The 23,268-nt window shown below is 40.3% G+C and overlaps 1 protein-coding gene across 1 annotated transcript in view; it reads left to right on the top strand.

Moving 5' to 3' along the window:
- Positions 1–23,268, top strand: part of CCDC38 (coiled-coil domain containing 38) — a 59,798-nt gene that overhangs the window by 27,855 nt on the left and 8,675 nt on the right. Inside the window, exons 5-12 of the mRNA XM_008004303.3 lie at positions 63–226; positions 321–401; positions 3,316–3,473; positions 7,596–7,694; positions 10,020–10,068; positions 16,917–16,986; positions 18,612–18,763; positions 20,060–20,195. Of these exons, the coding sequence (XP_008002494.2) occupies positions 63–226; positions 321–401; positions 3,316–3,473; positions 7,596–7,694; positions 10,020–10,068; positions 16,917–16,986; positions 18,612–18,763; positions 20,060–20,195 (909 nt within the window). The remainder of the gene's footprint in view (positions 1–62; positions 227–320; positions 402–3,315; positions 3,474–7,595; positions 7,695–10,019; positions 10,069–16,916; positions 16,987–18,611; positions 18,764–20,059; positions 20,196–23,268) is intronic.

Genomic DNA, 23,268 nt, shown 5'->3' with positions numbered 1-23,268 from the left:
ACTGTTGAAATTACTAAAAATGTGGAATCATGTTTTTACACCTCTGTCTTCAATGCCCCTAGTATGCTTTGTCAACCAAAAGAAACACAATCAAAAAGTTTGAAAAAGACATAGCAATGAGGGAACGGCAACTCAAAAAAGCAGAGAAAAAGCTCCAAGATGATGCACTGGCCTTTGAAGAGTTCCTTCGAGAAAACGACCAGAGATCTGTAGACGCTCTTAAATTGTTAGTTTCATCACTCTGGCCAAACCCCTCCCACCTCTTTTGTTTGTTTGTTTGTTTCTAAGAAGTAAATTAACAGATCTTCATTGCTTTTCAGGGCAGCACAGGAAACGATAAACAAACTCCAAATGACAACAGAGCTGAAGAAAGCAAGCATGGAGGTACAAGCAGTGAAAAGGTGAGGGTGGGTACAATCTTCTCGTGGCCAAATTTCCACGACCCATTAAAACCTGTTTATGCCAGGTAAGACCTAATAATCCTGATCATCCTTATCAGTTGATGATGTCATAAGTATGAACGAATTTTTAAAAATAAGTAACCTGTCCATCAAGCTTTGTTCCTGCCTGGGTATCAGGACAGTATGTGGCTTCTGGCTGGAAAGTCTCTCTAACTTGTAGATACAGAAGCAAAGAAATTAGTTGAAGCAAAACAATTAGGAATAAACAATAAATTACTGTCTAAGTGCCCTTCTTCATTCATTCATTTTTTTCTTTTTATATTTTTAGTTTAGTCTGGTTGCACTTTTTCATTCATTCTGAGACATTTTTTCCCCCACATTTTAACATCTCTGAAATTGGGACTCATTCTACAATTATCTTACAATCATCATGGGCAGTATTTTTTATGTTTACGCTTACATAGTAGAACTAGTATTGTTATTAAAAACTAAGATCTGCTGGGCACGCTGCTCGCCTCTCAGCTCCTTTGGAAGTTGAAGCGGGAGGACTGCTTGAGCCCAGGAGTTCAAGTGAAGTCTGAGCAACACAGCAGGACCCCATCCCTAGTAAAAATAAATAAAAATTAAAAAGCTAAGCTCTATAAAGAGAAAAAAGTATTGGAGCAGGTGTTGGGTAAAATTGTACCATCTGCCACCCCTTTTCAAACTTGGATGTTTCCTTCCATGGTCAAGGAAACTCACTTGAACTAATTTTTTATTTTTTTTTCGTTTGAGAGGGAGTTTCGCCTTTGTTGCCCAAGCTGGAGTGCAATGGCGTGATTTCGGCTCACTGAAACCTCCACCTCCTAGGTTCAAGTGATTCTCCTGCGTCAGCCTCTCAAGTACCTGGGATTACAGGTGCACACCACCACGCTTGGCTAATTTTTTGTATTTTTGGTAGAAACGGGGTTTCACCATGTTAGCCAGGCTGGTCTCGAACTCCTGACCTCAGATGATCCACCCACCTCGGCCTCCCAAAGTGCTGGGATTACAGGCATGAAGCACTGTGCCCAGCCTAACTAATTTTAAGTCGCTAAAGAAGCTTCCTTCTGTCATCATTTTTGGACACTAATTTCATGATTCAGCAGACACTGTAGTGTTGGTATCAGGTCAATGCTAAACTTACTTTTCCTTGGTGAGAACTTGATGCTTACCTCTCCTCTAGAACTAGGTCCTAGGCTTCTTACATCCTTCAGACAAGCTAGTCTGAAATGAAGCAGAGTTAATTTCTCGGAAACCAACTGCACTAACAGAATGTGTGTTTCACATTCTGGCTATAGCAGGCTCTTCTATTTTAGGAGCCTAAAACTGAAGCTGCTCCAAGATAGAGCATTTCCTTCTCTCTTTCACCCCCTAATGCAATTAGAAGATTCTATCCATTTATAGAATGTTTCTAGAGCTAGAGTAGCAGCCTCTATTTTAGTGCAAAGTACTGCATTTATGCACACTAGCCACCGAGTTAAGCCCTCCAAACGGCCTTGCCGAAGAGAACTTTTGATCGTTTATGTGTCACATCATCCTAGAAAGGTGCAGGAGATCATGAAAAACAAGCCTGCAGTGGAGCAAGGGCAGCAGGTTCTCTACTCTCTTTATGGCTCGAGATGGCCCCAGGAGGCCTCCTCTACAGGTAGCGCTGGAAAGGGAAGGGGGCATCTTCTGAAGCTTTTGCTTGGAAGCTGTATCGTACCAGCCAGTTGTCACCCCGTGTTCTTTGTAGCATATCTGGGAGGATTTCAATCTAAAACGGAGGCAGCCATAGAAGGAAGGGCTCCCATCAATCTTCCAACTGGTGATATGTGAGGCAGCCATTTACTGACCCTTGAATATCACTCTCACACCAGGGCTGAAGGAAGCCTCTGACAGATAGAAATATTAAAGCTGAAAACACTGATACAAAGTACTATTGATAAGAGTATTGGTGAGGGTCTGAATAACGAAGGCTCTGAAAGATAAAGGTTTGGAAGCTCCCTTTCAAGTGGGCCTTCTTTTTGTTACTTTAACATCCCTCTCTGTCCACTTTGTAATGTAATTACTGTAACGCAATGTGAAGCTGGGCAAAAGCTTTTGGTCCAAGTCACTCAGTATTGGCAGGAGCTTGGGCATCTGAGTCAGATGGACCTGGGTTTGAGTACTTGCTCTACCATTAGTACCTATTTTAAAGTGCTGTCCTGAGGATAAGCATACGTCTGTAGTGTGTCCTGCCTACAGTAGTAGGTTCTCATTAAGTGTTAGTTTCTTTCTTCTCCTTACAAATGTACCACCTTTTGCTACTTTTTTTTTTTTTTTGATGGAGTTTGGTTCTTGTTGCCCAGGCTGGAGTGCAATGGTGCGATCCTTCCAGGTTCAAGCAATTCTCCTGCTTCAGCCTCCCAAGTAGCTGGGATTACAGGTGCCTGCCACAACACCTGGCTAATTTTTTGTATTTTTAATAGAGACACCGTTTCACCATGTTGGCCAGGCTGGTCTCAAACTCCTGACCTCAGGTGATCTACCTGCCCTGGCTTCTCGAAGTGTTGGGATTACAGGCGTGAGCCACCGTGCCCGGTCCTTTTGCTACCTTCTAATTTCTCCCTATGTCTAAAATGTAATACAGTGTTTCCCACAGAAATAATAAATAAGTCGAGTAAAACTATCATGTCTATTCTAAATGTGTGCGTATCCTGGGACATGTTTTATTTAAACAGCATTCCTAAAGTTTTATTTCATCTCATTTCATATTTCACTGAAGCCCATATTTTTATGGCCATATTTGTCCTTTTTGATAATTAAATTATTAATTCAGTACACAATCAAGAGCAGAAATTTTGTAACTTTTTTTAAATGAACATGCTTTTACACAGATATACCTAATCATATCTTTGTTTCTTTTGAGTAGTGAAATAGCAAAAACAGAATTCCTCCTCAAGGAGTACATGAAATATGGTTTTTTTCTGCTGCAATTGTCTCCAAAACATTGGCAAATCCAGCAAGCACTAAAAAGAGCACAGGCATCAAAAAGTAAAGCAAATATCATCCTTCCAAAAATATTAGCAAGTAAGTTACTTATTCTCGACTTCCATGAAGTGAATATTCCTAACTCCAAAATCATCTGCTTCAATGTTTTTTATTTATCTAAATAGATTTTTTTAAAAAACAGAACCTAAACAAAGATTTTCACTATATCTGTTATTGTGTATCATTAATTTGGAAACTTGGGCTAATTTCAGATATAAAGCGCCTTTGTCCATTTGTGTTGCTCTAGAGGAACAGTTAAGGCTGGGCAATTTATAAAGAAAAGCAGTTTATTTGGCTCGCAGTTCTGCTGGCTGTACAAGAAGTGTGGTGCCAGCATTTATTTCAGCATTTATTTAATTATTACATCAGGCTGCTTCCACTCATGGCAGAAGGGAAACATGTACAGAGACCACATGGTGCAAGGAGAAGCAACGGTGAGGGGAAGCAGGTGCCAGGCTCTTTTCAACAAGGAGCTCTTGTGGGAACTAGGAGAGTGAGAACTCACTCATTGCTATCAGGATTGCACCAAGCCATTCACAAGGGGTCTACCCCCATGACCTGAGCATCTTTCACTAAGCCCCACTTCTGACACTGGGGACCAAATTCCAACATGAGATTTGGAGTGTAGTATAAAGCAATAAAAATATATGCATGGGGGAAAGATAAAATATATTATTTTCAACTGATATGGTAGCATACCTAGAAATCCCCTCTAAAACCCTGAGAGGCTATTTGATTTTATTAAAAGATTCTGTAAACAGACACAAAGTCGTTTATGTGGCTTTTTTTTTTTTTTTTGAGACAGAGTCTTGCTCTGTCACCCAGAACTGGAGTGCAATGGAGCAATCTCGTCTCACTGCAACCTCTGCCTCCCAGGTTCAAGCGATTCTCCTGCCTCAGCCTCCTGAGTAGCTGGGACTACAGGTGCGTGCCCAGCTAATTTTTGTATTTTTAGTAGAGACGGGGTTTCACCATGTTGGCCAGGATGGTCTCAATCTCTTGACCTTGTGATCTGCCCACCTCGGCCGTCATTTGTGTTTTATTAACCTAAGTAAACTAATATTATTAATTAGAAAATACACAAGAAGGTGGGACATGGTGGCTCATGTCTGTAATCCCAGCATTCTGGGAGGCCAAGGCAGTCAGATAACTTAGTTTGGGACCAGCCTGAACAACATGGCAAAACTCCTTCTCTACAAAAAGCAAAATATTAGCTGGGCATGGTGACACGCACCTCTCAGCTACTCAGGAGGCTAAGATGGGAGGATCACCTGACCCCAGGAAGTCGAGGTTGCAGTAAGTCATGAGTATGCCACTGCACTCCAGCCTAGGTGATGGAAGTGAGACTCTGTCTCAAAAAAGAAAGGAAGGAAAGGAAAGGAGAAAGAAAGAAGAGGAGGAGGAGAGGAGAGGAGAGAAAGAAAAGAAAAAAAACGAAAAGAAAAGAAAAGAAAGAAAAGAAGGAAATTAAATCTAAGAAAACAACCTGTCTCAAAAAAGAAGGCAGGTAGGCAGGCAGGCAGGAAGAGGAAGGAAGGAAGGAAGGAAGGAAGGAAGGAAGGAAGGAAGGAAGGAGGGAAGGAAGGGAGGGAGGGAGGGAGGGAGGGAGGGAGAAAGGAAAAGAAAAGAAAGAAAGAAAAAGAAAGAAAGAAAGAAAGAAAGAAAGAAAGAAAGAAAGAAAGAAAGAAAGAAAGAAAGAAAACAAGGAAATTAAATCTAAGAAAACAGCCTGTCTCAGAAAAGAAGGCAGGAAGGCAGGAAGGGAGGGAGGGAGAGAGGGAAAGAGAAAGGAAAGAAAGAAAGAAAGAAAGAAAGAAAGAAAGAAAGAAAGAGAGAGAGAGAGGGAGGGAGGGAGGGAGGGAGGGAAAGAAAGAAAGAAAGGAAGGAAGGAAAGGAAGGAAGGAAAGAAAAAAGAAGAAAGAAAGAAAGAGGAAGAAAGAAAGGAAGAGAAAAAAGAAGAAAGAAAGAAGAACAAAAGAAAGAGAGAGAGGAAGGAAGGAAGGGAGGGAGGGAGGGAGGAAGGAAGGAAGGAAGGAAGGAAGGAAGGGAGGGAGGGAGGGAGGGAGGGAGGAAGGAAGGAAGGAAGGAAGGAAGGAAGGAAGGAAGGAAGGAAAATATACAAGGAAATTAAATCTAAGAAAACAATAACCTTAATGTGTGTGACCTGGAGATTTGAGAAATAGAAAACTATGTAACTATGTCATGTTTTCAGATAGAAAGATTGATATGTAAAGTTGCCAAATTGTCTAAAACTAATGTATAATTTTATGGAATTTTAAGTAAAATGTTACCAAAAATGTGACAGGGAATTGGGTCTTGGGTGGGGAGAGCTTTGCACAATGATCCAAAGGTTCATCTAGAAAGATAAGCAAATACTTTTGAATTAGGAAGGTAATGGGAGGAAGATTACAAATCCTTTAAAACTATATATAATATATTATCATGGAATCTCAGGAATCGAAACAGTCATGTACTGGCATTAGGTTAGCTCAGCAGATCAGAGAAGGGCCCCATTACATATTTATAAGAATTTAAGCCAGGTGCAGTGGCTCACAGCTGTAATCCAAGCATTTTGGGAGGCTAAGGAGGGAGGATTGCTTGAGCCAGGAGTTTGAGACCAGCTTGGGCAACATACTGAGACCTCGTCTCTACAAAAAATTTAAAAATTAGCTGAACATGGTGGCACACAATTGTAGTTCTTCCACTAGGGAGGTTGAGGTGGGAGGATTGCTTGAGCCCAGGAGGAGGATGTTGCAATGAGCCATAATGATGCCCCTGCACTCCAGCCTGGGCAAAAGACAGAGACCCTGACTAAAAAAAAAAAAAAAAAAAAAAAAAAAAAAAAAATGTAATAAGTGAAAGCGGGGTCACAAATCAAGGGGATGATTTGCACTTTCAACTAACAGGACCAGACTTATCCTCTTGCCTGAAAAACTGGATAAATATATGAAACAGGAATTTTCAGATATTGGACATCAAACAGCAAAGTAGATTGATCCCTTGGAGAGGGGAAACCAGTGAGGTGAGCCCTAGGATTGCCTCAGCTTACTACCTGGAGAGAGTTTCCAGGATGCAGTGCAGGGATGGGAGCCAGGGGCAGCCCAGCTGAGAAATGACGCCACTACTCCAGGATAGGAGCATTTACACCCCAGAAATTGGCGGACTACAAATCAGGGGGCATTTGCTTTCTAGAGAGTTGGTTGTTAAACATTTACCAACATACCACTAATGGGTTCCCTGCTTCGTTCCCTGCATCTCTCACTGTGCCGAGTGTGATTAAATTAGGTCATACGTGTAAAGTGTTCAGCACATGATAACATTTGGTTAAAGCTAAATGGTGTTGTACAAGAGAGAAAACAAGTGGGTAAAAAAAACCCAAGAAATATTTGCATTTAGCAACTTAAGATTTAGTCCTTCTTGGGCCAGGTGCGGTGGCTCACTCCTATAATTCCAACAATTTGGGAGGCCAAGGCAGGCGGAGTACTTGAGCCCAGGAGTTGGAGACCAGCCTGGGCAACATGGTGAAACCCCATCTCTACAAAAAAAAAAAACAAAAAAACAAAAACAAAAACAAAAAAACCCAAAAATTAGCCAGGCATACTGGTGTATACCTGTAGTCCCAGCTACTCAGGAGGCTGAGGTGGGAGGATGGATTGATCCCAGGAGGTCAAGGCTGTAGTGAGCTGTGATGGTGCCACTGAACTCCAGCCTAGGTAAAAGAACAAGACCCTGTCTCAACAAAAAAAAAAGATTCAGTTCTGGGTTCATCATCTAAATAGAGAATGTTCAGACACTAGTTAAGTCTGTCAGTCCAGAGGCTTGAATAGCTAACATTTGGGATTTTAGGAGTTACGACAGATGGATGTTGAAAATGGAGATGTCCTAGCGCCCTACTGGTCAGTTCTCACACCTTCTCCTATCCCAGAGACCAGCCCTTACTATCTGCATATTATGTTTGTATATTACCATCTGCATATTACGTTTGCATATTACCATCTGCATATTATGTTTGCTGGTTGATGATGTCTCCAACTTATATTTCTGTCCCTGGAAGTTTTGACAATAACTCTATCTTCAGCCTGAGACAAAGCTCTCTTTCTCAGCAGTGTTTTTTTCCCCACTTCTTTCTTTTTGTCTCTCCTTTTCATTTTCCATTTCTAGAATTATCATTACATTCGAGTAAAAAGGAAGGCATTCTTGAGGAGTTTGGGGGGACAGCCATCCTTTCAGAAGATGCTTCTCATGGAAGAGACAGCCAAGGTAAAAGTAGATTTGGGACTCATGAAAGTAAAACCTGAGAATGTCCATTTCAAAGTGGAGACAGGACTACAAGCCAGCCTGGAAAATGGAGGGCTGTGTCCACCCCACCCTCAGTCGTAGCAGCCAGGGGCTCTGGTTCTCTCTCTCATGTTATCACAAAATGCCGAGAGGTGCACAAGTGGATAGAATAGGCAGAGAATCAGAGGAAGAGGGTCCCTGAAACATCCCCTGGCTAACCAGCACATGTCCTGAAGTCCTTCCAAGCTGAGGCGCCTCGTTTCTCTGGCGCAGGCCTGCCTTCTGCTGTTGACAGGCCCACTCCCAGGGCCCAGAAAACCAGGCCATTTGCAACCAGGTGACTGCCTTTGGCCAGTGATTCAGAGAATTAACCCTTGGGAAAAGGATTAATTTAGAGCAGAGGTAGCTCTAACCTACCCACCATCAACTGCAAGAAGTCCTTCACTATCACCGTCCCTCCCTGGTGGAATGACCCTCCTTCTCCCGCTCTGCATCACAAATTCAGACCAGAGATTTGGCCCCACTGGGCTGTGCTACCTGGCCCCAGTGTTTTGGTGGTGTTTGGCTTGGTGGCCAATGTTTAAAAATCAGCACATGTAGGCCAGGCATGGTGGCTCACACCTTTAATCCCGGCACTTTGGGAGGCTGAGGCAGTGGATCACTTGAGCCCAGGAGTTCAAGACCAGCCTGGGCAGCATGGCAAAACCCCATATCTGCCAAAAATACAAAAATTCGCTGGGTGTGGTGGTGCATGCCTATAGTCCCAGCTGCTCGGGAGGCTGAGGTGGGAGGATCACTTGAGTCCAGCAAGTCGAGGCCACGGTGAGCAGTGATGGTGCCACTGCACTCCAGCCTGGGTGACAGAGTGAGACCCTGTCTCAAAAAAATAAATAAATAAATAAAGTAAAAATAAGCATATCTCATGAAAAAAATCTGTACTTCTATCTTTTCTTGAAAACCACAAGATTTGACGTCTGGGATCAAGTTGGGAACTTTCCCGTGGGAGGGGTCTGATCTCTCCAGTTGCTTTGTCTTTATTGGGACCACTCCACTCCTTTACCTGCCCTGCCCTGTATCCATCCGAGTTTGCAGCCCCTAATACAGGCTGACCCCTGGGGACTCCTTTTCTCCTGTATCCTACTATCAACCTTGGAATGTATTTAGTGGTGGGATAAAGTCAGGAATACAAGTTGCCTGCCCAGAAATGACCCGGGTATGAGCCTGAAGCATTGTGCATCTGGCCAGCTGATTGAAAAGTAAACTCTTTTGGGCTGTGAGGCCACTTTGGCTCACCTTAAGACGTATTATTTTGCCTGTTGGAGGATCTAGAGTAGGGTGTGGGGGCAGGGGTGGGGTAGAGGGAGTGGGAGGTGGTGTCAATGTTCTCTTCTCTTTGAAATTTTGAATATAGAAGTTTCTCAGTTTACATAACACCTCCTAACAATACTTTTTAGTAGTACATGTTAGGGTACCAGCTTAAAAGCTGAGATAGGCCCGGCGCGGGGGCTCATGCCTGTAATCCCAGCACTTTGGGATGCTGAGGTGGGTGGATCTCCTGAGGTCAGGAGTTTGAGATCAGCCTGGCCACCATGGTGAAACCCCATCTCTACTAAAAATACAAAAATTTGCCGGGCATTATGGCGGGCACCTCTAATCCCAGCTACTCGGGAGGCTGAGGTAGGAGAATCGCTTGAACCTGGGAGACAGAGGTTGCAATGAGCCGAGATCGCACCATTGCACTCCAGCCTGGGCAGCAAGAGCAAAACTCCATTTCAAAAGAAAAAAAAAAAAAGCTGAAACAATAATTTAAGATGGTGACGGGACCCATCTGGTTGGTGGTTCTTCATCCTTTTTTTCGCCTTCTTTCCTTTACTTACCATGTGTTTGTTAGAGACATAAATATTTCAGGTGCTCTTCAAGACCCCACGTACACAAACACAAATAGTACATAGTTCTGCACTCCTGAACTACACACTATAATGGGGTGAGTGATATATAGTTATAGACAGTGAGGGCTTTGGAGGGAAAAGCCAAAAATGTGATCTCTCCCTGAGGCATTTAGAAGAGTGTGTGCCTTTCATTTTATTCTTATGCGTGCAACTCAGTTTCGATAGAATAAAAGACCTCCAATTTCTATGCAATTATTCCAATAATAAAACAATTTTCTTAAATAAAGAAGTAATGGGCATGTCTGTGCAGAAAAATGAATACCTTGCCCCAAGTGCATGGGCTTATTTCTAATTCCATGTTATTTCTCTTCACTCCACCATCACCAACGGCACGGCCTCACCTGGACATTTTGAACAGGAAAGCCAAGCAGAATCCTGACTCGCTCCTCAGAGAAAATCAAATCAAAGTACAGTATATACTTGACTAACTCCCTTGGGAACTGGGAATGGTTTTCAGCAAATAACTTTTAGCCTTTTCTCAACATCTATGTCATGTATCCATAACTGTTGTAAGAGATCCTGGAGGCAGTGGTGCCATTTCTGTGCACTCCTGAGATCTCACAGGCCTCTCTCCATTCTTTGTTAAGTATCTACAGCTATTATTTGCAGAAACTACCTGCCCCCCTGCATCTTGGGTCTTTGCTTCTCAGAATCCACTGCCCTATTTTTTATTAAGCTATTCTGCTAGCCTGTGTGTTTGCAGTTTCACCATGTGATTCAAAATTGCCGCAATTAGGATCATAAAGTATTTTGTTGTTGTTGTTTTCCCCCCTCACTTAATTGTTCGCTCATTTGTACTCATTATTTCAGAAGTCACTCGTTCTCAACCCTTTCTACCCCAAGACAGCTTCTTTAAGAAAATATGTTGATGCCTGGGTTGGGTACACCAGCCCAGAGGAAGGGATCTGGGCCAGCATCACAGTATCGACAATCTCTGAGGAAAACAGAAACATTTTGCTGTGAATTCTAGGCACCCTCTGAATTCTGGACATCCGCTTCTGTGGCACTTGGCAATCACTATTTTTTGTAATTAAATGTTCATTTTGAGATCGTTTTAGATTCACACACAATTGTAAGAAATAGTACAGAGAGACTTCATATACCCTTTACCCAGTTTCCTCCAATGGTATCATCTTGCAAAACTGTAGCACAATACCATAACCAGGATATTGACATGGATGCCATCAAATACAGAACTTTAGCGCAGGGTTCTTCATGTTGCCCTTTTATAGTCACATCCACTTCCCTCTCCCACCTCCCCTTAACCCCTGGCAACCACCAATGTGTTCTCCATTTCTATGATGGTGTTATTCCAAGAATGTTCTATAAATGGAAATCTACGGTATGTAATCTTTTGGGATTGGGTTATTTTACTAAGCATAATTCTCTGGAGATTCACCTAAGTTGTTTGGTCTATCAGTAGTTGGTTCCTTTTTCTTGTTGAGTAGTATACTATGGTATGGACGTGCTGTAGTTTATTTGCTCATTGGAGACCATCTGGATTATTTTGAGTTTGGGGATATAATGAATAAAGTTGCTAGCAATATCTTTGTTCCACCTTTTGTGTGAACATAATTTTCACTTCTCTGGAATAATTAGAACGTAATGCCTGGTTGGGTGGTAGATGCGTGTTCAGTATTTTTTGTTTTTGTTTTTGTTTTTGTTTCCTTTTCGAGATGGAGTCTTGCTCTGTAGACCAGGCTGAAGTGCAATGGCACAATCTCCGCTCACTGCAACCTCCACCTCCCAGGTTCAAGCAATTCTCCTGTCTTGGCTTCCTGACTGGGATTACAGGTACCTGCCACCACGCCCAGCTAATTTTTGTTATTTTTAGTAGAGACGGGATTTCACCATGTTGGTCAGGTCAGTCTCGAACTTCTGACCTCAGGTGATCCACCCGTCTCGGCCTCCAAAGTGCTGGGATTACAGGGGTGAGCCACCACACCTGGCCACATGTTCAGTTTTTAAAGAAATTGATGAATTGTTTCTCAGAGTGACTATATCACTTGACATTCCCACCAGCATTGTTTGTGGGGTCCAGTTTCCTCATATCCTCAACAGCATTTGGTGTTTGCACTGTCTTTTATTTTAACTATTCTGTTAGGTATTAATTTGATTTTCCTAGTAGCTAATGGTGTTGCGCATCTTGTCGTGTGCTTGTTTGCATCTTTATATCCTCTGATGAAATATCTATTCATATCTTTTGCTCATTTTCTAACTGAATTGCCTTTTTAAAAAAACTGTTGGATTTTGAAAATTCTGTATATAATTAGATATTAGTCCTTTGGGGATATGTGGTTTGCAAAGAATTTCTCTAAGTGTGTAGATTGCCTTTTTATCCTCTTAATAAGCTCTTTTGTAGAGTGAAAGTTTTAATTTTGATGAATTTTGAGTTATGAATTTTTTCTTTTATAGTTCATGCTTTTGGTGTCAATTCTAAAACATTTTCCCTAGCCTTAGACTCAAAGATTTTTTTCCATATTTTTTCTTAAGTGTTTTATAGTTTTACGTGTAAGTTTGTGATCCATTTTCCATTTTGAGTTAATTTTTGTATAAGGTGTGAGGTTTAGATTGTGGTGATGGTGTTTTTTTGCCTGTGTATCCCAACTGGTCCTGCACCATTGGTTGAAAGGGCTTCTTTCATTGAATTGCTTTTGCACCTTTGTCAAATTTGGGGCCTATTTCTGGATTCTCTATTCTGTTCCATTGATCTATGTAACTGTCCTGCCACATGATCTTGACTACTGTAGCTATTACTTTTTTATTTTTATTATTTAGTATAGACAAGGTTTATTACATGTGATCTTGATTTCACATACAAAGTTAGAATGGCAATTACACTTAAAATTAACTCATTAAAACGTGTAAATATCACAGTATAGATATGTTATCCAAAATCCAAAGGTAGTGAAACTGGTAACATACTGCTACTTATCTTTGGACAGATACAACCATAGTATTAATGGAACTGGTTCCCAGACAAGTATGTACCACTTGCTCCCATGCCTTAGGGAGGAGAGGATGTTATAACACAGGCGGTATTGATGCAATGACTCGTGAATAGTTGCTCCTAATTAACACTGCTAAAATTAGGTTCACATGTTTCACTTTGTGTGGGAGCTGATGACTCTTGTTCTTCTGTGTTTTGAGTGATATCATTCAAGGTGTTGACATCAAATCCACTCATTCCAAAATTCATCACAGATGGGAATTTAAGCCTCTTTACAAAGCAAACCACTAGAAATTATAGGTAGTATGCAGCACTGATCTGTAACTGATCTCTGATAATATAGCAACATCATTTCTTTGGAACATAATTTTCTTGATCCTACAAGAAGTGACAGGATAAGAAAACTTATAGTTAAATGGCAACAGTCTTGTTACAGGACAGTTATCTCCCAGGTGTATGTCGCTAGTTTTAATTTCTGTGTTGTTATCAAAGGGCCTTATTTTCATTCTGACTAACAACCAATTATCAGGACACGTTGAAACTATTGCAAGTCAGTGACCTGGGCCATCAGTAGTCAACTCAGTCATTGCTGCAGTCCAGTGTCTTCTTTATCCATTGAAGATCCGTGTCTTAGGTCTGGGTTGAGTCCAGAAGAATTCCAAAACAATAGAGAAAACAGGAAGGACCTGCCTAAGAGCACAGACGTCTTCATTGCTCCAGATTCCAAGACACAACACGGGAAACAGGAAATGGCCTGTAGCTATTAGTGTTAAGGTCAGGGAGACTTCTTATGTAATTCTTCTTTTTCAAAACTGTGTTGGCTATTCTAGCTCCTTTTTCTGTTTATATAAATTTTAAAATAATCTTATCTACATCTACAAAAAATCTTTCTGGAATTATGATGGAAATTGTGTTAAGTCCTTTTATGGGTTGAATTATGTCCCCCACAAAGATATGTTGAAATCCTAACCCATGGTACTATGTACATGACCTTATCTGGATAAAACATATTTTTTATTACACTTTTGCAGATGTAATCAAGGTAAGATGAAGTCATTAGGGTAGACCCTTAATTCAGTACGACTGGTGTCCTTATAAGAGAAGAGACACAGAGACACAGGGAGAATGCCACGTGATGACAGAGATTGAAGCGATGTGGCTGCAAGCCAAGGACTGCTGGCAACAGGAGCAGCTAAGAGAAAGGCATTAATAGATTCTTCCCTAGAGCCCTCAGAGAGAACATGGCCTGTTGACACCTTGATTTTTGACTTCTAGCCTCCAGAACTGTGAGAGAATAAATTACTGTTGTTTTAAGCTGTTATTTGTTACATCAGTCCTAGGAAACTAACACAACCCTGTATATCAATTTGGGGAGAACTGATTTCTTTACTATGCTACATTTTCCAATCCATAAACACAGTCTGCCTCTCCATTTGTTTAGATCTTCTTTGATTTCTTCAGCCTTCTGTAGTTCCCAGCTTACAAATCCTATACATGTTTTGTTAGATTTATAGCAAAATATTTTTGTCTTTTCTTTTTGAACAAGTGTAAATAGTATTGTACTTTTTATTCTGGTGTCTATGAAGTCATTGCTAATATAGAGAAATACAATTGATTGTATACCCTGACCATACTGAACTCACTTATTAGTTCAAGAGTTTTGTTTTGTTTTTAAAGATTCCTTTGGATTTTCTACATAGACCATTATGTCATTTGCACATAAGGACAGCTTTATTTCCTCCTTTCTGATCTTTATGCCTTTTATCTCTTTTTCTTGCCTTATTGCAATGGGTAGAACTTTCGATGTTGAATAAGAGTAGATGGAGCAGTTATCTTTATCTTGTTCCCAGTCTTGAAAGGATTTAGTTTTTCACCATTAAGTATAATGTTAGCTGGAGGATTTTTGTAGATGTAGATACTCTATCAAGTTAAGAAAGTTCTTCTCTGTTCCAGTTTTCCTGAGAATTCTTATCAAAATGAGTGTTGAATCCTGCCAAATGCCTTTTCTGCATCTAGATGCACACAGTAACATGTAGACACCACATTTGCTCCCTCAGAAAGCTCACCACTCTCCTAGTCTCATCCATTCATTCAACAAATATTTATTGAGTGCCCTAACAATAAATAAAAGACCATCTCTGCCCTCAAGGGGCTTACCATTTAGGGAGGAAGACAGACAAGTTGATTGCAATACAATGTGATAACGTTATTAGAAGGATAAGCCCAGAGTGCCACAGGCATGCAAAGGTAGGACTCTTAACCCAGAGGAGAGGTGAGGGCATGGGAGGGCAAGGGCAGGATTGGTGAATGTGCTTCAGAGCAGGTTGCCTCTAAGCTGAGTCTATAAGAGGAGGAGGAGTTAGTGAGGACAAGCTCTGGAAGAGGGAGTGCTTTCTGGTACAGAGATGACAGAGTTTGGTTGTGTCAGAATGACTGGTTTATCATTCTGGGTAAAAAGGGGAGAGGGCTCAAGGAGTATATGGGCACTGCACTATAAGCAGGGAAGTGGTGATACTATCTATCTAAGCAGTCTGTGCTTTGTTCCAAGGACCCTGGGGAGACACTGAATGTTTTAAGCAAGAGTAAGACAGAGACCCAATCCTATTTGCACTTTAGAAAAATGGATGTGGCAGTATTTTAGAGAATGAAATGGTGGAGGACAAAACTAGAGATACAGTGGCCAGTTAGGAGCCTATTGTCGCAATTCAGGTGAAAGAGATTGGACTGCCTAAACCAGATAATGGCATTGGGAACAAAGAAGGAAAGGCTGTGAGAGACATTAGGGAAGTGGCATTGACAGGACTTTGAAGGGCTTATGTAAAGATTGAGGGAAGTGTCAGGAAAAGAGAGTGGTTACAGATAACTCCCAGATTACTAGCATGGTCTTGCCATCCAATAATATTGGGAATCCAGTAAGAGGAGCAGGCCTGCCTGAGGAAAAAGAGAAGGAGTGTGATTTTGGATGTTCGTTTTAGCTCCCTATGGGACAGCCATGTGGGTACTGACGTCCAGTTGAAGGTTGAACACCGAAATCTAGAGCTCAAGAAAGAGATAGAGATGCGGGAGTCATTGGTGTATTAGCAGTGGTTGAATCCATGAGAGGGATGAGGTCTCCCCAAAAGAATGGGTAGAAGGAGAAGGGAAGAAGACTGAGGAGGAGCCCAAAAGACGACAAAAGTATCAGAGAGGTGGGAAGAGAGTGACTAGAAAGTGATGTTGCTCAACCCAAGAGCAGAGAAGGTAGACTGTAATATCAAATGCTTTCTCAGGGTATGTTTCCCTAAAACTAATCTATGTCCCTGGCCCTTTCTGTTTTCCCACACCTTCTCTCCAACTGCTCAACAGGCAGCTCCAGGTGTGTATTTTGTCCCCTCAAACTCAACATGAATAAAGCAAATATTAATCTTTTTCTTATCCCATCTGTAAGCCATTTTCCTTCCTATGAGTGCTACCTCCATTTTTCCAGGCTCCAGACCACAAATGCTGGAGTCATCTTTGTCTCTTCTCTTATGGCCCCAAGACCCCTTTCTATTTTTGGTTCCCATTATTTCGTTCTTCCATATATCTCTAAATTCTCCTCCCTCCCCATACACTTACTCATCGTTGACATCATCACTGCCCTCTATCTGAAAATGTTAATGACCTATATCACACCAACAGCCAACTTACTCTGTCCCTATCCCTGCCTCTTTAATATTGCAATCAGTTTCCATTCATCTTTCTTACAGGATTTTTCCAGAGCCACTTTTCAAGCCACATGATTATGCTTTAAGGAGGTACCTCATTGTCCATCACCCCAACCAACATTTTGTCAGCCTGATTGGAAGATATTTTGAGAAGTAAAATCTGCTCTTAAAGAGAGAAGCATTGCCTTACTTGGGGACAGTCAGAAGGCTGTGATACAGCTTTCACTTTGAGCAGTAGAGCACATTTAGATTCTCAAGAAGAATGTATTCAAAGGGACAAAGGGATGAGGCAATGTAGGCTGTCACATGTTTCTTTAAAAATAAAGTTACCTTACTTTATAGATACACCTCAAATAATTGGTACCATATGGTATGGCCCTCCCATGTGGTCTCATTGTTTGTGTATGTCAGCTTTGTCTGGGACAGAATCCAATTTTCTTTTGTATATTCATGGAATCCATTGATTTCTGCAATCAGCAGTTCCCTAAAAGGCTAAACTTGCTATTGAAAATAATTATGTTACAGTTGCATTCCAAAGACAATTTAGAAAGGAATGCAAACCTGTTGACAGAAAATGGCTCACAAATCAGACATTTTCTTTTTCTTTTTTCTTTTACAGCCTGACTGAAAGTTTCGGTTCAGAAGACAGTTTGGAATTCCTTTTAGATGATGAAATGGACTTTGATTTGGTAACTAGATTATATTTGCTGGTTTAAATATTGTGTTTGGTGAAAAATCTGATGATCATTTATTCTTTTGAAATTAAAATATTTCATTCAAAACACTGCACAAACCTTCCAGAAAGAAATATAATTTTGATACTATTCTCCAATTGGATATGTAATTTATCTTTGTCATAAGACATTTTATAAGTATCTAGAAGAAGGTAATGATTTAGGATATATATATTTTATATATATATAAAAAATCAACAATCTTCCAGTAAAAATAGCCACTTTCTGATTGCATTTTATTGGGACTTGTGATGGGTTGGGTAGCTGAACCATAAAATAAATAGACCTTCAGCAAAACAACCCTTTATTGCTGCAAGATTGACTTTGAGCTAACATCACCCTAAATGCAACCACAGAAACTCAAAAGGGACAACAAATACCATTCATTGTTGTATATTACACACTTTACCCAAGTCATCTTTTTAAAAAATTGTGACAAACAAACATATAAAAAAATTTACCATTTTAAGCGTGCAGTACAGTAGTGTCAACTATAAGCAACAGATCCCTAGAACTTTCCGATTCTGCAAAACAGAAACTCTATACTCATTAAAAAACTCCTCTTTTCTCCCTCCCATGGCCCCTGGCAACTGCCATTCTACATTCTGTTTCTAAGAGTTTTACTATTTTAGATACCTCATATAAGTGGAATCACTCAGTATTCGTCTTTTTGTGCCCAGCTTATTTTACTTAGCATACTGTACCCAAGGTTCATCTATGTTATAGCACATGACAGGATTTCTTTCCTTTTTTTTTGAGACGGAGTTTCACTCTTGTTGCCCAGGCTGAAGTGCAGTGGCATGATCTTGGCTCACTGAAACCTCTGCCTCCTGAGTTCAAGCAGTTCTCTGCCTCAGCCTCCTGAGTAGCTGGGATTACAGGTATCCACCACCATGACTGGCTAATTTTTGTATTTCTAGTAGAGACGGGGTTTCACCATCTTGCTCAGGCTGGTCTTGAACTCCTGACTTCATGATCTACCTGCCTCGGCCTCCCAAAGTGCTAGGATTACAGGCGTGAGCCACTGCACACGGCCGATTGCTTTCCTTTTGAAACCTGAATAATATTCCATTGTATGTGTATACTACATGGACTTCATCCATTCATCCACTGATGGACATTCAGGCTGCTTCCATGTCTTGGCTATTGTGAATAATGAGGAACATGGATGTGCAAATGCCCAAGTCATTTTTTTAAAAAATGTCTAAGGTAACACATATAAATATAAAATAATTAAAATGTGGGGAGAAAATGACTCACTCAGCCTCCTGTCATCTTCTATTCCTTCTTCCTTTCCCTTTTTCCTGCACTTGCCTCCTCTTCTGCCTTTTCCTCGCTCTCTTCTTCCTTTATTCTTCCCCATCCCTTTTTTAATACCCTCATCTCCCCACAACACTTCAAATGTGCTCTGAGAGCCAGCTCTCACTTGAAATGGATGAGTTTCCCATACAAATCCCTACCTGCGTCTCCCTCATGCTTAGAAACACCTTCCTTTATCCCACTATATTTTCTAGATAAGTCACATGTGCATAGGTAGCGTATTTTTAAGTAAATTATATTCTTCATTATTGATTAATTAGGAGCCAGCGCTTTATTTCAAGGAACCAGAGGAGTTACTTCAAGTCCTCAGGGAGCTGGAAGAGCAGAATCTTACTTTGTTTCAATATTCCCAAGATGTAGATGAAAATCTTGAAGAGGTAAACAAAAGAGAAAAAGTTATACAGGATAAAACGTAAGTCATTATAAACAAGTAGATTTATTCCATTAAGCAATTTCTAACCAGAGCCTGGGTCCAACTCATCCACATGTGGCTCTTCCTCGTGGTCTCTGTGAATGTAGGCTGGGGTTTTTAATAGTTTACATTGTGGAGTGCAAAAGGTAGATGTCACATTTACACAGAATAGACTGGCTTTAATTTTGTCCCTACTTTCTTTCACTTGTCAACATATTTTCCTAGCTAGTAACAATAAAAGATATTTTGAAAAAAGACTAAAAAGAATTAAAATGGTACCTACTGCCTTAACTTTTGTCCAGTGTAGTTTTCGCCCTCTTGGCTAGCTATCATTTACTTTACCAAATCATGCTGTGGATGATAATGCTAACAAATGTATTTTCATTGGCCATGACTCTCAAAAAAAAATTTTTGTGATTAAATATTATATCATTTTATAAAGTTCCTGTCAAGATATCAGGGCAAATATAGAAAGGATTTCTGTCAGGGGAAAGCGGCTGGATTTGATCCCTCACAAAATTCCTTCCTCATCTAAAAATATATAATATTACAAACTTGAAAAAGAGTTGAATTACAGAGAATAGATCTTTGTATCTACTCATTGCAAAAATGTGTAGAATCTTTTTTTCAGAAAGTTTTCTGGGCCAGAAGATGAAAATCTTTTTAAACAATAGGTCAAACTACATTTAACTTCAAGACAAATTAATTTGTTCAGAAGGTAAGAACCTAAAAATCATTATCTCACAGCTACCCATTATCATCTGTGAGACTTTTTAATCCTTGTATCTTTTCCAGTCCTCACAGTGTCTGGTGGCCCTCCACCCACCTCCACAATAAGATTTTCTGGGACAGGGTGGGTGCAGGTGGGCAGGAAAGGGGGATCTATAGAATCCATCTCTAGAGGATCTTATCAGAATCTCTAGGTGAGGGAGTTAGGAGTCTATATTTTCCCTCTTGGCTCCCCAGATATTCTGATTATCAGCCACATTTGAGAACACTGGGTTTCTGATGCCTCCGCTCTGCTGCTATTTGGGGAAACTCAAGGGGAACCACAAAAGTAGGGGAGGGGAAGCAAATGCCTTCTGATGGAAGTTAAAAGCAGGATTTGTGCATGTATTTTTCTCATTTTAACTTGAAAAGTTGCATGTACTTTGGCAATATCTTCAAATACAGACTTGTATTTGGCTCACTACATGGATTTCGACACATAGGATCTAGAGTGTTGAAGCTCCTGACTGATGGCTATTTCACTAACCACAAATTTCAGATGAGGGTCTCTTTCTTCTTTTGCAATAGAAATAGCAACATAGAGTTTCTTTTGGAGCAAGAAGAAATGCTTAAAGCTAATTGTGTGAGAGAAGAGGAGAAAGCAGCAGAATTGCAATTAAGGTCCAGGCTCTTTAGCTTTGGAGAATTTAATTCAGATGCTCAGGTAATCACTCTTTGCCTATGGTGATTTCATTTTGGCTCATGATTGTAATTTTTATTCCCTGTGTCCTAAGTATGTGAATAGGGGAGTTAAAACAAATCACAAGTCCTAGATTGACGACAGAAGTGGAAAGCCAGCTTGGAATTTATCTTGCCAGTATGTAATAGCCAATGTACATAGGCAGAAAGCATTCAAATTGGCATTGGAGTTCTCTTAAAACGTTGCTCTATTACAATCCGTGATATTGACCATAGTTTCCCCTTGAAATACATTTATTTTAGTCAGAGCCTAGACATATGTAGTAGTTCACTGTGTGTTATCATTTTGGTGGTAATTCAAGGAGTAATTAACAGAGGAAGTAGTGAATCAACACAATTAACAGGGACTCAACACTGACTAGAAAATTTTCCCAGCACCGAGCCTGTACTAGATTTCTGCCTCTTCAGGCCTGTGTAGACTCATTATCAAAACAGCTGTGATGTGTGCTAGTGCACTTACTTATTGAGAAGTTCATCTCTCAGCTAGATGCAAACCCCCTCGAGGGCAGGGATTAACTTATTATTCTTAGTTCAGTTGAGGGTCCCCTTAAAAGTTGGTGCTCAATAAATGTTTATTGAACGAAGGATTAGGTTAGCTTTTAGACCCACAACCAGCTCCATCTAACATTGAATACCTTATAAAAACCTCAAATGAAATAAAAATTCAAAGCTAACATATGAGGCTAACATTGTTCTGAGACCAAACTGAGGGTCAGGCTGCTATTTCTTGTGGCCCAATAATGAGATGCAGATTAACAGGGGAGGAAGACAGTTTTTATTTCTGTAACTAGTTACAGGGAAAAGGCCTGGAAATTATTGCCAGACCAACTCAAAATTACAGTTTTCCAGAGCTTATATACCTTCTAAGCTATATGTCTATGTGTAAGTGTGCATTCATCTAAAGACATAAGTGATTAACTTCTTCTCATCTATAACTAAGGTCTGAGTCCTGAAGACCTTCCTCTGGAGCCTCAGTAAGTTTACCTAATCTAAATGGGTCCAGGTGCTGGGGTGATTACCCTTATCTTGTCTCCTGCTAAATCAGGGAGGTTTAGGTAGTTCCTTCAGACCCCCAGTAAACTTGTTTGTGGAGGCCTGGGGAGTTTCTTCACCCCCAATAAAACTTGCTTAATCCTAAATGGGTCCTGTTAAGAATTCCTTCATTATTTTGTCATACTTTAAGGCCCAGGAAAGGCCTAGGCAAAACTCTTGGTGAGCTTTTGTTACATTCCAGCCTTTGTATAAGGGCACTGGCTTTCAATATTGAACTTAACCACTCAGTCAGTACTGAAACAGTTGTTATGGAAGCCTGCGTTAGTGAGACTGGCCTGCCACGACATCACATTTATGGATGTGAACTTGATTTTCAAACAGAGGTTGAACTGGCAGAACTGCATCAGAAGAAGACTGTCCTCCCTTACCCACAGGTGAACAGGGTTACAAAAAGCACAAGCTGTTTATGGCTCCTCCACACACACACACACTTTCCTAGGGGGTTCTAGTGCCATGAGTTAGTAGGGGATGGGGTTGTGCATTGCCAGAGCCAAGAAGCGTGATGATAGCCACCTTTCAATTCAGTGCTGTTTTTTTCTAACCTTTTTTTTTAAACTGTGGTACAATATACATAACCAAATTTACCACATACCTATTTTAAGCACGCAATTCAATGGCATTAAGTACATTCTCAATGTTGTGGAACCATCACCACTATTTCCACAACTTTTTCATCATCTTTTCAACATAAAAATCTAACATCTTAACCATTTTTAAATGTACGGATCAGTAGTGTTAAGTACATTCACGTTGTTTTGCAATCTCCAGAACTCTTCATCTTGCAAAGCTGAAATTCTATACCCATTAAACAATAACTTTCCATTTCTCCCTCCCTCTCCTAGCCCTTGGCAACCACCATTTTACTTTCTCTCTGAATTTGACTATTTTAGGTACGTCACAAAAAAAGAATCATACAATATTGGTCCTTTTGTGTTTGGTTTATTTCATTTAGCATGTTTTCAAAGTTCATCCATGTTGTAGCATGTATCAGGATTGCATTATTTTTATGGCTGAATAATATTCCATTGTATGTTTATACCATATATTGTTTATTCATTCATCTATTGATGGACACTTGAGTGGTTTCCACACTTCAACTGTTTTAAATAATTCTGAAACCAATTGACATGCAAAATGTCTGATAAATATTTGTGATATCTCCCCTCCTCCCTGCCCCACCCCAACTAAGCCCCTTTCATCCAAATTTGGGGCAACTATTAAAAAATAAAAGTGACATTTTTGATACTCTTTAACATTGAGGCAACCAGATACCTAAAGAAAGAAAGTAGAATTGACATAAAATTCCTTTTAAAATGGCTATCCATGAAATTTTGATCGCAAGTATAAATTTGGCATTCATGTATTGCACACTCTGGAGAAGTGGGACTAATAATCCGTAGTGTCTTCTAGAGATGTGAAATGGGGGAGTGGGGAGGGCGAGGCGAAGCAGGAAAATTGGGAGGGAAGGTATTCTTAGGATTTTTTGCTTCTCTACCTCCATTTTTTTTCAGATCTCAGAATATACAAAACATAATCCTTGGAGTTAATTTAACTGCAGCTCATTTTTTAAGTTTCTTTTCCAGCTTTATTGAGGTATAACTGACATATCTGATTGTGATATTCATAAGTTATGTTACTCTGGAGCTATCAGTATGAAATGAAATTTATTCTTTCAAAACTTCCACACTCTTAATGACACTTAATCCCCTAAAAATTTTGCCCTTGATCCAGTATTTTACTTTTAAAATAAAATTTTAAGTTCAAGTATAATGTAATGTTGAGAAGTGCACAAATCACAAGTGTACCTCTCAAGGAATTTCCTCAAAGCAAACACACCCGTGTGCTACCCCCCAGATCAGGGAATACACCATTATCAGCCCCTGCAAACCTTCCTCACACCTGCTTCCAGTCCTTCCCAGCCCTCTTTCCCACCGTCCTGACCTCTCATGCCATCAATCAGCTTTCCTATTTTTGAACTTTATTGG

Source organism: Chlorocebus sabaeus, chromosome 11 (genome assembly GCF_047675955.1).
Source record: "Chlorocebus sabaeus isolate Y175 chromosome 11, mChlSab1.0.hap1, whole genome shotgun sequence".
NCBI lineage: Eukaryota > Metazoa > Chordata > Mammalia > Primates > Cercopithecidae > Chlorocebus > Chlorocebus sabaeus.
This window is presented reverse-complemented; position numbering and strand designations above follow the sequence as displayed.